Below are 12,312 nucleotides of genomic sequence, written 5' to 3'. Positions count from 1 at the left end.
TCTGAGGACAGCGGAGCAGAGGGGGACCATCCCCTCCCTCGACCTGCTTGCCACGCTGCTGGTGATGCAGACCAGGAGCTGCTTGGCTTTCTGGGCTGCAAGCCCACATTGCCAGCTCGTGTCTCATTTTCCACCCACCAGTATCCCCCAGTCCTTCTCTGCAGGGCTGCTCTCCATCCTTCCATCCATCCATCCATCCATCCCCCAGTCTGTGCTGGTCGTGGGGATTGCCCTGACCCAGGTGCAGGACCTTGCACTTGGCCTGGTTGAACTTCATGAGGTTTACATGGACCCACTCCTCCAGCCTGTCCAGGTCCCTCTGGATGCCACCCCTTCCCTCCAGCATATCGACTGCACCACTCAGCTGTGTGTCATCTGCATTTCTCAGGGTAGTTCCATTTTTTCCCAGAACTTTTGGAAATAAATATGTTTGCTCCCACTGCACATCACCCTGCAGCAGCTCATGGTCTCTCACGAACCCAACACCCACCTCCTGCACGCAGCAGCACCCACCCCATCCTATGCTGTCTTTTTCATGAAGACCCTCCCCCACTCTTTGTTTCCCTGCTGTGCCAAGCGCTGGGTCAGCCCCTCTGCTTGCCTCCCTCCCCTTTCCCTGGAGCCCTTTTTATCAACCAGCACCATAACACATCTCAGCCTCTGGGCAATACTCCAGCAGCACCACAGCCACCTTCATGTCCTAGGTCTCGGGTAATTGGGTGACCATGACTTGGTTCTGGTTCTCTCCTCCTACATCTTTTATCTGCTGCTTTTAAAGTCTCTCTGACAGGTGCCACAAGCTTTATCCTTTCTTTTTCTGTCTGTGTCCCTGCAGGGATGGCTTTTCCCACCCAAAAGCTCCACTGCAGCACCCAGCAGCATCCCTGGCACCCAGGCTCTCTGCAAGGCTCTTCATGGATTCCTCCTCAGCTTTGCAACACCCAAAGGTTTCATCTTTTGGTTGCCCCTTTCAACAAGCTCCCTCAGATTTGTGCAACTGGCATTTTTTTGGAAATTCAACAGAATTGGAGGAAAAATCTCTTTTCCCTGTCCCATGCCCCCAGCACCATGACTGCGATTCCCACCCACCCCCCAGGGCTTGTGCGGACCCTTCTGCAGCAGCATCTCAAACCGCCTCCACATGCTGCTCAAATGCTCCTACCCCAAGGCTCCTACCAATGCAATGCATCCCTCTCCCGACAGAGCCAATGGACCCATCGCAAGCAGAAAATGCTGCTAAGGGTGCTGAGCACCCTGCTCATCCAATACCCAGCCCAAGGCATCCCTGGGGTGTCTTCACCAGCAACCCCCCCTGCTTGGCTTCTCAGCCTGAGCCCAGACTTTCACCTCAGCACATCACCTGCAAATTGCATTTAAAACTGCAATTAAAGGGTTTGAGGGTTTTAAATCATCAGACATGCAGTCAGCAGCTGAACACCTCACTAGAATTAATAATGCTGTTATCTGGTAATTCAATAGCTGTGGATTTGCCAAGTGGAGTGGTTGTCCTGGAGTAAGCTCCAGGGAAAGCCGAGAGGTCAAAGCGGGCTGGATTTCAGATGCCGAAGCAAGACCAACTCCTGCCCTTCCTCCATATCCATTGCTCATCTGCTGAGCCCTGGCACAAAGGCTCCAGCACCTCTCTGCCCTGGGAACACCCTGGAGCATCGCTGGCAGTGGGGAGAGCCAGCACCCTGGGTCTGGGTACTTACTTTCTGAACTGCTCCAGGAAGCGATCTCGGTGGCCCTGCAGCGTATCTGCCGGCAGACCTGGAAGAAGCAGCAAGCAGAAATGTCACCGGGTGTCCCCATGCCGGGAAGAAGCATGGATCAAGGGACAACCCATCGGCACAGCCATATGGGGATGGGTCTTTCCCAGAGATGGTCACCCTCCTCCCAGGGTCTGAATGCTCTGGGCTCAGCATCCCGCTGCAGGAGGGGATCACGTCCCCACCCCAGACACCCCCAGGGCAGGGAAAGGCAGCAAGCTGGTGTTCAGGCAGCTGCCACCACAATTCAAGGTCCTGGGGGATGTGGGTTTTGCACCAGTGCCTGCCCAAACCTGGGACAGCTCCTGGTGGGCACTGTCCCCATGGCCTAGGGGCATCCAGCAGGGCAGGCTCCTGGGGCAGCTCGGTCCCCTAGCGCTTGCACCTCCTTGTCCCTTGCCCTGGTGACTCCCTTCACCCTCTGAAAAAGGCTGGGAAGGAGATGGGGGGGCAAACAGCCCAGCCTGAGCAGGGTGGTGACCCCCGGTGTCCCCCTCTGTGTCCCTCCTCTGCCCAAGGCGCTGCCGCTGGGGACACTCACAGGAGTGGAGCTTGAAGAGCAGCTTGACGGTGTAGTCGTAGAGGTGGCTGCAGTCCAGGATCACCTGGATGAGTGGGGCCAGGCGGCACTGCCCTGTGGCCGTCACTGACACCGAGCGTGACATGTCCAGGGAACTGAACACTGCGGGGAAGAAGCACGGGATCAGGCTCCAGCAGGTGCCACACCATGTTGGCTGCATCCACAAACATCACCCAGAGCAAGAGACCATCACCCACAGCAAGACACCTGCTGGCCCTTGGGGACCCAGCCCACCACCCCGCAGCTGTTTGCAAGCTCAGCAGGAGTGGAAATTCCCACCCAGGACTCTCACACAGGCCTGGGAACACTTCAGCCTGGCACTGTGGGCTGGAGGTGCCCAGTCCTGAGCCCCAGTCGGGTCCCCAGGCAGAGCTCCCAGCCCCCCGAGGACATGCAGCCCCTGTGCTCTGCCCATCGCTGCCATCCCACTGGCATTCGAGTGCGCCATGCATGCCAGTGAGGAGATTCTCCAAAACCACCTGTGAGCAGCTGGCAGCACCTCATGTCCACAATCCTCTGTCCACGTTGCGTCAAATTGCATCTTGTGCCAGGGTTGCAGGATGTACCCCCCAACACCAGGGCACGAAGGTATTTCTGGCAGGGCTGGGACCAGCCTGGGGCACAGGATGCCAGGCTGCTGGAAATGCGTCCAGTGACCATCTTCATGGTCCAGCCTTGCGGGTCTCCCACGAGTTGTGGGACACCTGCCCTCAAAGCGTGCTGGTGCAGCAGGCAGGCTAGCAGGGTGGTTGGAGAAGGTGGCAGCTTCATCTCCCTCCATCCAGCAACTCCCTTCCAAGGGGCAGAGCAGCAAGAACTCCTGGGAGTGCTCCGGGGATGGGGCTGCGCTGCACATATGAGGGTCCTGGCACTGGCCCACTGTGCCAGCGTGCGGCCAGGAGACGAGGGTGCTGCTCCAGTTCCATTGAAACACAGCCCTGTCCCGCCAGCACTCACAGCCCGGTGCATGCAGTAGATGAAGGTTTGCCCCACAATTGCTTTAATTTACCCCAAACCTGATCCTGTACGAGCGTGCAGAGGTGCATGACAGTCCTGAGGGTTGAGGCTGGCTTGTTTTTACCCCTCTGCTTGCTTGCGCGGGAGGGCAGGAGAAAGGCAGGGTGCACCCACGCCTCCCCCAGCTCCAGCACCGCCGCAAACACCCACGGCAGCTTGTGTTCACCACTAATAAAAACCAAAACCTGTCGCAAGCCCATGAATAAGACAAGAAGAAATTCAGCCCAAGGAGGCTGCCAGAGTGGGAGAGCCCAAAGTCTGGGCAGTGGAAGTGATGCATGTGGTGGGGAGTGGGGTGGGGTGATGCAGCCAGCCCCATGGCACTGCCGCAGGGCTGCCACAAGGCAGCACAGCATGCAGGGACTTCAACTAATAATAATTTGGGCCCCAGGACAGCCCAGAAAAGAGATGAGCTGCGATGCTCTCAGACAGCATCCTTCCCGGAGCCTCCCCCAAATGCAGCTCAGCCCCTCCAGACCCCTCACCCCAACCTTTGGCAGGGCAGCAGAGGGGCTTACCCGTCTGGAAGAGGTTCAGCTCACACTCCAGGTAGTCAAACATCTCCACCGTCAGCTGAAAACTAAGAAAAAAGGATGCGAATGGTTGGGGAGCATCCCTGCAGCCACCCATGGGCCTCAACCCATTGCCAGATGCCACCCCACAGGGACGAGCAGGTGCTCTGGTGTGGATGCACCAGCCTTGCCCGGGGGCTCTGCCCACTCCCAGCACCTGTGGCAGGGCGGGGGAGAAGGTGCAAGGTCCAGTCCCTGGCTCGATTGTGCTGCCGGTGAGGCTGGGCAGCGCTGTGCCACCTTGCCTGCATCCACCCCCCTCCCTTGCTCCCTGCCCTTGCTCCACACTCACAAATTATTGACATCATTCTCCCCTGCCTCGTCAAGCTGCCGGTCAGACATCTGGAGATTGCCGGGGAAGCGGGGATTCTGCATGGGGAAACAGGAGTCAGGAAAGGGTTTTGGAGGATTTCCTGCTCTGGCCACAGCTTTGGGAACACCAGGGTCACCAACCCAGCCGGCAGCCTCAGTGCAAGAGACTGGGACGGCTCTTTGGATGCTCCGAGGGAGTGATGCAGGGGTGAAAGGGGGCTGACAGGAAGTCTGCTGAACCCCAGGTGACTGCAGCATCCTCAATCCATGGTGCCCATATTCACCCCAGCAAGAAAAACTAGTTCGCCCTGGGCTTAGAAACCTGCTGAGTATGGAGGAGATGGGACTGCCAGCTCGTGCACGGCATCGCCGAGAGCTGGAGGGGAAGGAGCCAATATCTGCTCTGGGGGGCAAAGCCTCTTCATGCTGCCCAGGTGTTTCAGGGAAGGTCACATCACAGCTCCAAACCAAATCAGGGGGATGGGTACAGCCTGGCTTCAGAAAACACCTCTTTCCAGCAGAGCTCGGAAAGGAAGGAAACATCATGGGTACCAAACCTACCGCAGATGGTTACTGTAAGGATGAGGGCGCTTGAAGCCACACGGGGATGTGCTTTGTGCACAAGCCCACCATGACATTCCATCCTGCTGTTGGCAGCATTGTGTTATTTTAACACCACAAGCATATTCTAGTTTATTCTATAAGAAAGCATCTGCCTAAATAATAAGGTCCATCGATGTGAGCATGGCTTCCTGAGGTGTGACAGGGCATGCTGCATCCCTTACTACAAACACGTTCCCCATCACCCCTGGCAGCCGGCACTGCACGTGTGGAGCAGACCCAGACCTGGTGTATCCTCTCTGAAGGCCAGCCCAAAGAAGGAACCTGCCCAGCAGCGCTGCTTCAGAGGCTGGAAACAAACTCCTGATGATGGAGAAAAAACCCATCTGGGATGATCCCCTGGGATTCCCCCAGGATGCTTCTGTGCCCAGGAACACCCATGGCCCAAAAGCCCAAAGGGGAGAGAGAAAAAATGGGTTTTGGTAACTGGCACTGATTATTTCAAGCTGAGGACAGCACTGGGTGGAACAGGATCACGCTGACTCTGGCCAGGACCGATCCTGCAGCATCCCACGCGTAGTGCTGTTTACCAGGTGGGGCAGGCAATGGAGGGCAGAAGCTGTGGGAGCACCAAGGCTGCTGGGGACCGAGAGGTTTGTTCTGTGCTACCTTGTCCTGATTTCCTCATTTGCCTGATACATCTATGGTGAGATTTATGGTCTGCAATGAACTGGGTGCTCATAAAAAAAACCTTAAACCTGTGACTCTGTTGAAGTTCTGCTGAGACGAACTAAGTTGTGCATGCTCAGCGGTGCTCAGATTAAGTTAATCATTATTTCCCAATCATTTTTGAATTTCCAGGCTGACTTGTTGCTCCCACTCCACTTTTCCTGCCCATATAAAAACCTTATTTTAGAAAACACTAGGGCACCTTACATGCAAACTTTGGTCCCAAGCAAAGGGAGGTTTCTATACACATCTATTTAATTTCTCCTTTGCTGACTGTAGCAAATAATCCTCCATGCTCGCACACCAGTTGGAGCAGGCACTGCTGCTCATTCTCCTTCATGCACCAACAGGGACACCTCACTAACCCAAATCCCCGGCATCCTTCCCTGCATTTGTGGTGATGCAGAAAAGCCAGGCTCCGTCACAGGGTTTTCCAGGGGATTTACACCTCGGCACTGGCCCCTGCCCTGCCTGTGCTGCCTCCTGCCTGTTCCTGCTGCCTGGGCTTCCTTTAGCCCTTGCAGATCTTGCCAGGGCAGTGCTCGGGATGGTTAGGAGCTGCTCCTACAGTGTGGCATGGCATGGTGTGGCACAGCCCAGCCCCCACAGGCCCTCCCCACTCCAGAATCCCATGGCCTCTTCCACCTCTGCCCACCAGGGATACCTGGGAGGGGACATGCACCCCAAAACCAGGGGTCTCTTACTGTTTCTTGTAGCCCCCAAACTCCCAGCCCAGGTGCCTCCAAGGAGCCCTGATCCAGCATGAAACTGTCTACCCCTGAGGCATTGCTCCTTGGGCCACTTCTTATCCAGGGTAAGGATGGACCCTGGTGGCCTGGGACATGTTTCATGGAGGCAGCAGGACAGCCATGACAGAGGAGAGGATCCTCAGGGGTGACATCACCAGGATGGCTCTTCCAGCCCCTGTCCTGCACCGTAGTGTTGCCACCACTTTCGCCCCAGCACCCCATCACCCACCCCTTGCCATGGCTGTGGGGATGGGATGATGCTCACCTTGGTGTGAAACTCCATCTTGGTTCTCAGCAGTTTGAGGTAGATGCTGCAGAGCTGTCCGTAGCCCTCGCTCAGGTGGCCCTGGGGACACCAAAAAGCTGTTGAGACCTGGGGCAGGCTGTGAAAAAGCCTTCTCCCCTTGCAGCACAAGTGACCCCTCCCTTATCTCTCCCAAAATCACAGCCAAAAGCCTCCTCGCCAACACATGGGCTGCAGGCTGGCTTGCAGCAAACTTGACCAAATCCTTTCGGCACGACCTTCTCGTCACCTTCTCTGCAGGTTTCAATGCTCTGTTTCACCACCAGAGCTGAGTTTTACTGGGTTTTGCCATAAAACAGGAAGAAGGCATTTGATTTTGGTGGAAGGGGATATTGAGCACAACCAGCAAACCCAGGCCAGGGAGGTCACGTAGCCGTGGGTCAGCCATGGCTGAGCATCTGCTCAGACCTCAGAGCCTGGCTCCTCCTGGGCAAGACCACTATCCAAGCCAACACCACACCCTAGGCCGGCTGAGGAGTCGGGTCCTGCCGAGGGACCCCCGGGGTGTCCCCACCGCAGCAGCTGGCAGGACTGGCCACTTACCCACATTCTACTCATGTCGCTCAGCTCGTTCTTGTATCTCACGGAGTCTTTCAGGACCTGGAGGAATGACGATGAAAATAAGTAGGCAGTGCAGGCAGCAGGCAGAGCACCAGGGCAAGGTGTGCCATACTTGGAGCTGGCAACTGGGGTACGGAATGGGAGGTCTTGATGTGTTTCCAACCCTGCAGCTTGCCGGTGGTGTCACTACCGCCAGCCCCAGGGTGCCTCAGTTTCCCCATCCACACATGGGGCAGGAGGATCCTTGCAGATGGCTCCTGCACCAATGCCGATGCCCCATGCCGAGTGGTTTCCTCCAGCACCGGTGCTGTGGTCAGCACCGGGGTCTGTAGCGCTGGGGCATGTGGGCACAGCAGCGCTGGGAAGGCTCTGGCAAAGCGAGCAGGGAGGGGTCCCTGCACTGGTCCCCACCCAGGACTGACACACCAGGAGGGCACCAACCCACCAGCATCTCCCACTGCCCCGTGCAGCCCCGTGGGGGAAAGGATTTGGCCCCAGGACAGCTGCCGAGCCGAGCTTGTGGCACTCACATTTGAGTGGCCATCCCGGAGGAGTTTGTGGAAGACGTGGCAGAACTTCCAGCAGAGCACAGCATTGCCTGACAGCGGCAGCCGGTTCACCACCGACCAGAAGGTCTGCGCCCCCTTCTCGTGATGCGTGCCCAGGATGCATGGTGGCGGCTGGTCAAGGAAACGCTTCTCTCCCCTTCGGTGGTGATGGAGGGCAGCCACCCCGAGGCCGGCTGGTACCCGCAGAGCCGAGGAGAGCCAGGCCACCACGGGGAGCTGAGAAGTTGCCAAGCCCAGACACACGCTGTCTCCAAGGGTGGCACACACCATCCCCTCTCCTCCAGCCCCTCACCACCGCTCCAGGAGCACCATGGCACACTCCAGGCTGGGGCTGTGCCTCTGCCAAGCCTTCCCAGCTGCCCTGCCGGGATGCTGGGGATCCACTTTTAGTGGCAGCACGCTCACAAGCACCTTTGGGATTAAGCATCCTTGCCCCAGGCAGACATCCTGCTGTGGGCATCTGCCCCTCCTGCCCTCCCATGGGCTGGCAGCACCAGGAGCACAAGGCTGGGCACCCACTGACAAGCAAAGGCTGCAGCAGCAGGAGCAGGGACCCTGTGCCATGCCAGAAAAACCCCAACCATCATTGAGAGCCCCCCAGGGTCCCATTCAGCCATCCTCAGCACCCCAGCAGCCAGCTTGCGGCGCTGGCCTGGCTGCACTGGCACCTCTCCCCACGCGCCGCCTTGCTGCTGCCCCTTTTCCGGGTGGCCCCGGCCCCGCTCCCACGCTCGTTTGTCCCACGGCCAACTTTGGGAAGGATATTTCTGGCGTGTTTCTCCTTGACAGCCACTTCCTGTGCATTAATAGCCTTATTGATGCTGACAGTCTGAAAAAGAGAAGCGAGGTGGGAGGGGGGTGAGATGGGAAGGGTTCAGGCTCCCCCCGCCAAGTCTTCCCTCACCCGCTGATGCCCCCCCAGCTGCCAGCACCTGTCGGTGGCTGGGTCCCATCCAGGTCCCCGGCCCCTGCTCATGCCAGCTGGATGCTGCCCGTTGCCGGATGCCTTTCTGGGATGTGGTTGGCATCCACCAGGTTCAGCTGCTGCCAGGACTCATTTACTCAGCATAATAACGATGCAATTAAAGCAGCGACCACAAAGGACCCTCTCCTGCCCTCGGAGCGCAGAGGGAAGGCAAATCCCTCCCCTGCCCTTGGACCACGGGCAGCTGCCTTCGGTTCCTACTCCACTTTTGGGGGGGGGGGGGGCTGAGTGGAGAGGGCGTTTTGGGGGGCACGGGGAATCTGGCAGCAGGACAGCGAGATCACCACGCACTGCAGAGAGGAGCAGGAGCGGGGCTGCCTGCACTGTCTGGCAGCAAAGGACACGGCCCCAGCTGTGGGATCTGAGGGGCAAGAGACCGACCTGCTGCCCACAGTGCAGGCAGCTGCCGTGGCTGGCACCCACTGCCACCTCCTCACCCCATCACCGACAGGCGCATCCAGACATGGCACAACTGGTCCCCATTGCCCGGAACTCCCCAGTCAAGAGCCGGCACAAGCCTCCCTTGGGGCAGGCAGCGCTGCAGGCAGCCTCTCCCTAGCACAACGCTGCCCACAAGCTGCCCTTTTACCCTCTGCCAGGAAAAGCAAGACTTGCAATGAAGATGTCAGGGACCTCGGGAAGCCCACGCTGAGAAGTCTGGGCAGAGCCAGAGCCAGAGCTCCATTTACCCTCTGGAGAGGCAGCGGCAGCCGCTGGAAGCATTTGCCGGGCAGGATTTTTAACCCTACCCCATTTCTGCCCCACGGGGAGCTGTGCCGGCAGCGGGGGGATGCTGCGGCTGATCCTATGTACTGGCACGGGACCTCCCTCTCCCCAAGCTCCTGTGGTGCTGGCAGCAGTACTGAGCGCTTGCCTGGCACCTGCTCTGTGAGGATCCCGCTGCCGAGGTAAGAAACCATCTGGCTCAGCACTGCCAGAAGTAGCTAATTACTGATACAAACCAATTAAAGCAGCGGGATTAATCCCAGTGCCTTGCTCACTGCAATCCTTCTTGCATCCCTGCTTGCTCACCCTCTTTGAGGCGGCACCGCTACGGCTTCATCACGACCGATCCTGGTGACTATGTGCTGAGCTGGGCTGGGGGGGCCCACAGGCAGCAGCCATGGGCACCCACATATGGCTGGGTACAGCCCAACCCCCCGAGAAAGTCCCTCTGCCACCAAAGCATCCACCAGCTGGTGAGGGCACAACATCCTGAAGGGCTGAGACAGCTTCCGATCTCACCCACAGCTGCCAACTGCACCCCCATCCCAGGGCCGAGCACCACTGTAGCTGAAACACGGGGTCTGGGTCCTGATGTCCCAGTATGAACCAGTTCTGCTGTGGGGACGCTGCTGCTTGCTCCAGCTGCACTGGCTGTTCTCAAGCAGGGCCAGTCCATGCAGCTCTGTGGTTTTTGCAGCCCCATCCCTACAGCACTGGCTCTGCCAGGGACCACAGTGGGTCTCCAGCTGCACTGAGCTGCTCACCACCACATCCCTGCTTACTGGTGACCATGGAGGTCATAGAGGTGACCAGTAAGGGCCATGGAGGTGACCAGGGAGGTCATCAGTAAGATGCAGGAGGCTCATTTCGGGGTGGCAGGGGACCTGGATCGCCAGCTGCAAGGCACGAGCATCCTGGTCCAGCAGCAGGCTGGACATGGACCAGAACCTGCGTCTTGGTTTTAAGGAGAGCTGTAAGAAACACCGGGGGTGGAGAAATCTGACCCCATCAGACATCCCTTCCCGAGGGGCTGGATGGAGGCGAGCGGGTTCCCAACACAGGAGGACCAAGGGTGAGAGCCACCTCTGCAGCTCTGCCCAGCCCTGTGGCCGCAGCCCCTTGCCATTTAAGAAAAACATAAAATAAAATTCAGCATTAAAAAAATCCCAACAAAATCCTCAGGAAGGCACCTCTCTGCCAGCAGTAGCAGCCTGGAGGATGATGCCCTTGTCCCAACAGCCATCGGTGACACATGCCATGGAACCGGCTCCAGGTGCAGCTTGTCCATGTCCAAAATCCCAGTCTGCAGCCATGAAGGCACAGGCAGACAGGACAGTCACAACAAGCAACCTGGCACAGTGAGGAGCACCAGGACCAGAGTTTAAAAAACACATCCTGCCTTGAAATGGGAGTCCTGAATCACAAATAACAAAGCGAGAGCTGGCAAGTGGAAGCTCGTAGCCGGAGGCAAGATGGGGGTACCACTCTCCCCAAGCCAGTGGCTTCACTGTGGCATGTGTGCGCTCCCCTGTCCTTGAAAGACCGGACAGGGTGGTCTCCGGAGGGAAGTAGTGCTGGGGGCTGCTGCATCCCCAGGAAAGCTGGAAATGGAGCTCCCAGTTTAAGTGCTGTTTCCTGCCAGCTTTTCCTGGTAAAGCAAGGACATGTTTTTCCAATGGAAGAGGCCCCCAGTGCCCCCCCCGCCCCCTCCCCCCGGAGTGGGGAGACATGGTTGGGGTCAGAGAGGGTGACGGCAGCATACGCTCCTGTCCACAAGTTCTGGCTGCAAAACTGGGTCAAGAAGGAGGGAAATTTGGGGCTGCCTTGAAAGAAAGCTCAGACGACTTTGCCACAGAGAGGGTCTTTCACCCCGACCCACAGGTGCTGCTTCCCAACACCATCTGGCACCTACAGCTGATGGTATTTTAATTTTAATTTAATTATGAGCTTCTACACCACAAGGACTGTTTCTAACCTGCCAGGCCACGAGCGCGTCCTTGGCAGCGCCGCCAGCCCAGCTCCGGTTTCTTTCTTGCCAATGGAGGGACGTCAGCCCCCGGTCCCTGTACCCAGGCAGGTGCCAGAAGGGCTCCTCTCCCACTGCTGCCCCCTGCCAGCGCTGGGAGTGAGTGGGGCAGGGGACTGGGGCGGGTGTGGGGCAGCCAGGCCCTTCCTCCAGCCACACGCTGCCGGGAAAGGAAACCCCAGCGTTTCCTCTTGTGCAACGCCGCAGAGGCAGCGGGGCCAGGAGGGAAGCAAGAGGAGAGGCCGGCGGGGCCCTGTTTGCACAACGAGAGCTGCAAGGGGGTGACACCACCGCTCTGGCCTCCCCCCGGCAGGGCCACGGGGCTGGGGCGTGGGGCAGACCGCAGCGGAGCGGCACCCGGGGTCGGGCTAGGCCGTGGGTGCTCTGCTGAGGCTGGGCGAGCAGCACCGTTACGGCTGCAAGCACCGGGAATGCTGCAAGCACCGTGAGCCTTTCAAGCGCCTCTTGAGCGGGGCAAGGAAACCCCACAGCCATGAGCACCAAAAAGCTCAGGCCGTTTCGGGAAGCAGAGTCAGGTAATACAGACTAGGGACTATCCTGCCCTGGAGCACTGGGACCTGCCCAAGCACCTTTTCCTCCCTCTGCAGCACCCAGGAGGTCCCCAGAAACCCGTGCAAGGTCTCTTGCCCATGGCTTGATACGCTACCACGGCCCTGCCCGGGCAGAATTTAGCACTGTTCCCACAGAACTCCAGGAATCCCGCTGCTGGCCCTTGGGGCGAGCTGGACCACGTTCTGTGGGACCCCCATGACTCCGATTCAGCCCAGCTCCTCTCACGAGGAGATGCCACAGCAGAACACAGCAACCGACAGCTCCACACCAGGGTGACCT

At 58.5% G+C, this 12,312-nt stretch overlaps 1 protein-coding gene across 3 annotated transcripts in view; it reads right to left on the bottom strand.

The window, feature by feature from the left end:
* Nucleotides 1–12,312, bottom strand: part of HIP1 (huntingtin interacting protein 1) — a 52,202-nt gene that overhangs the window by 11,788 nt on the left and 28,102 nt on the right. For all 3 annotated transcript variants that reach the window (XM_069791593.1, XM_069791592.1, XM_069791594.1), the window contains exons 2-9: nt 8,489–8,552; nt 7,685–7,827; nt 7,137–7,193; nt 6,555–6,635; nt 4,231–4,307; nt 3,885–3,946; nt 2,311–2,451; nt 1,713–1,770 (exon numbers count right to left, since the gene is read on the bottom strand). In XM_069791593.1, coding sequence (XP_069647694.1) covers nt 1,713–1,770; nt 2,311–2,451; nt 3,885–3,946; nt 4,231–4,307; nt 6,555–6,635; nt 7,137–7,193; nt 7,685–7,827; nt 8,489–8,552 — 683 coding nt within the window. The remainder of the gene's footprint in view (nt 1–1,712; nt 1,771–2,310; nt 2,452–3,884; nt 3,947–4,230; nt 4,308–6,554; nt 6,636–7,136; nt 7,194–7,684; nt 7,828–8,488; nt 8,553–12,312) is intronic.

The sequence above is a fragment of the Haliaeetus albicilla genome, chromosome 9 (genome assembly GCF_947461875.1).
Source record: "Haliaeetus albicilla chromosome 9, bHalAlb1.1, whole genome shotgun sequence".
Lineage (NCBI taxonomy): Eukaryota > Metazoa > Chordata > Aves > Accipitriformes > Accipitridae > Haliaeetus > Haliaeetus albicilla.
The sequence above is the reverse complement of the archived record's forward strand: the minus strand, read 5'-3'. Positions and strand labels throughout refer to the sequence as shown.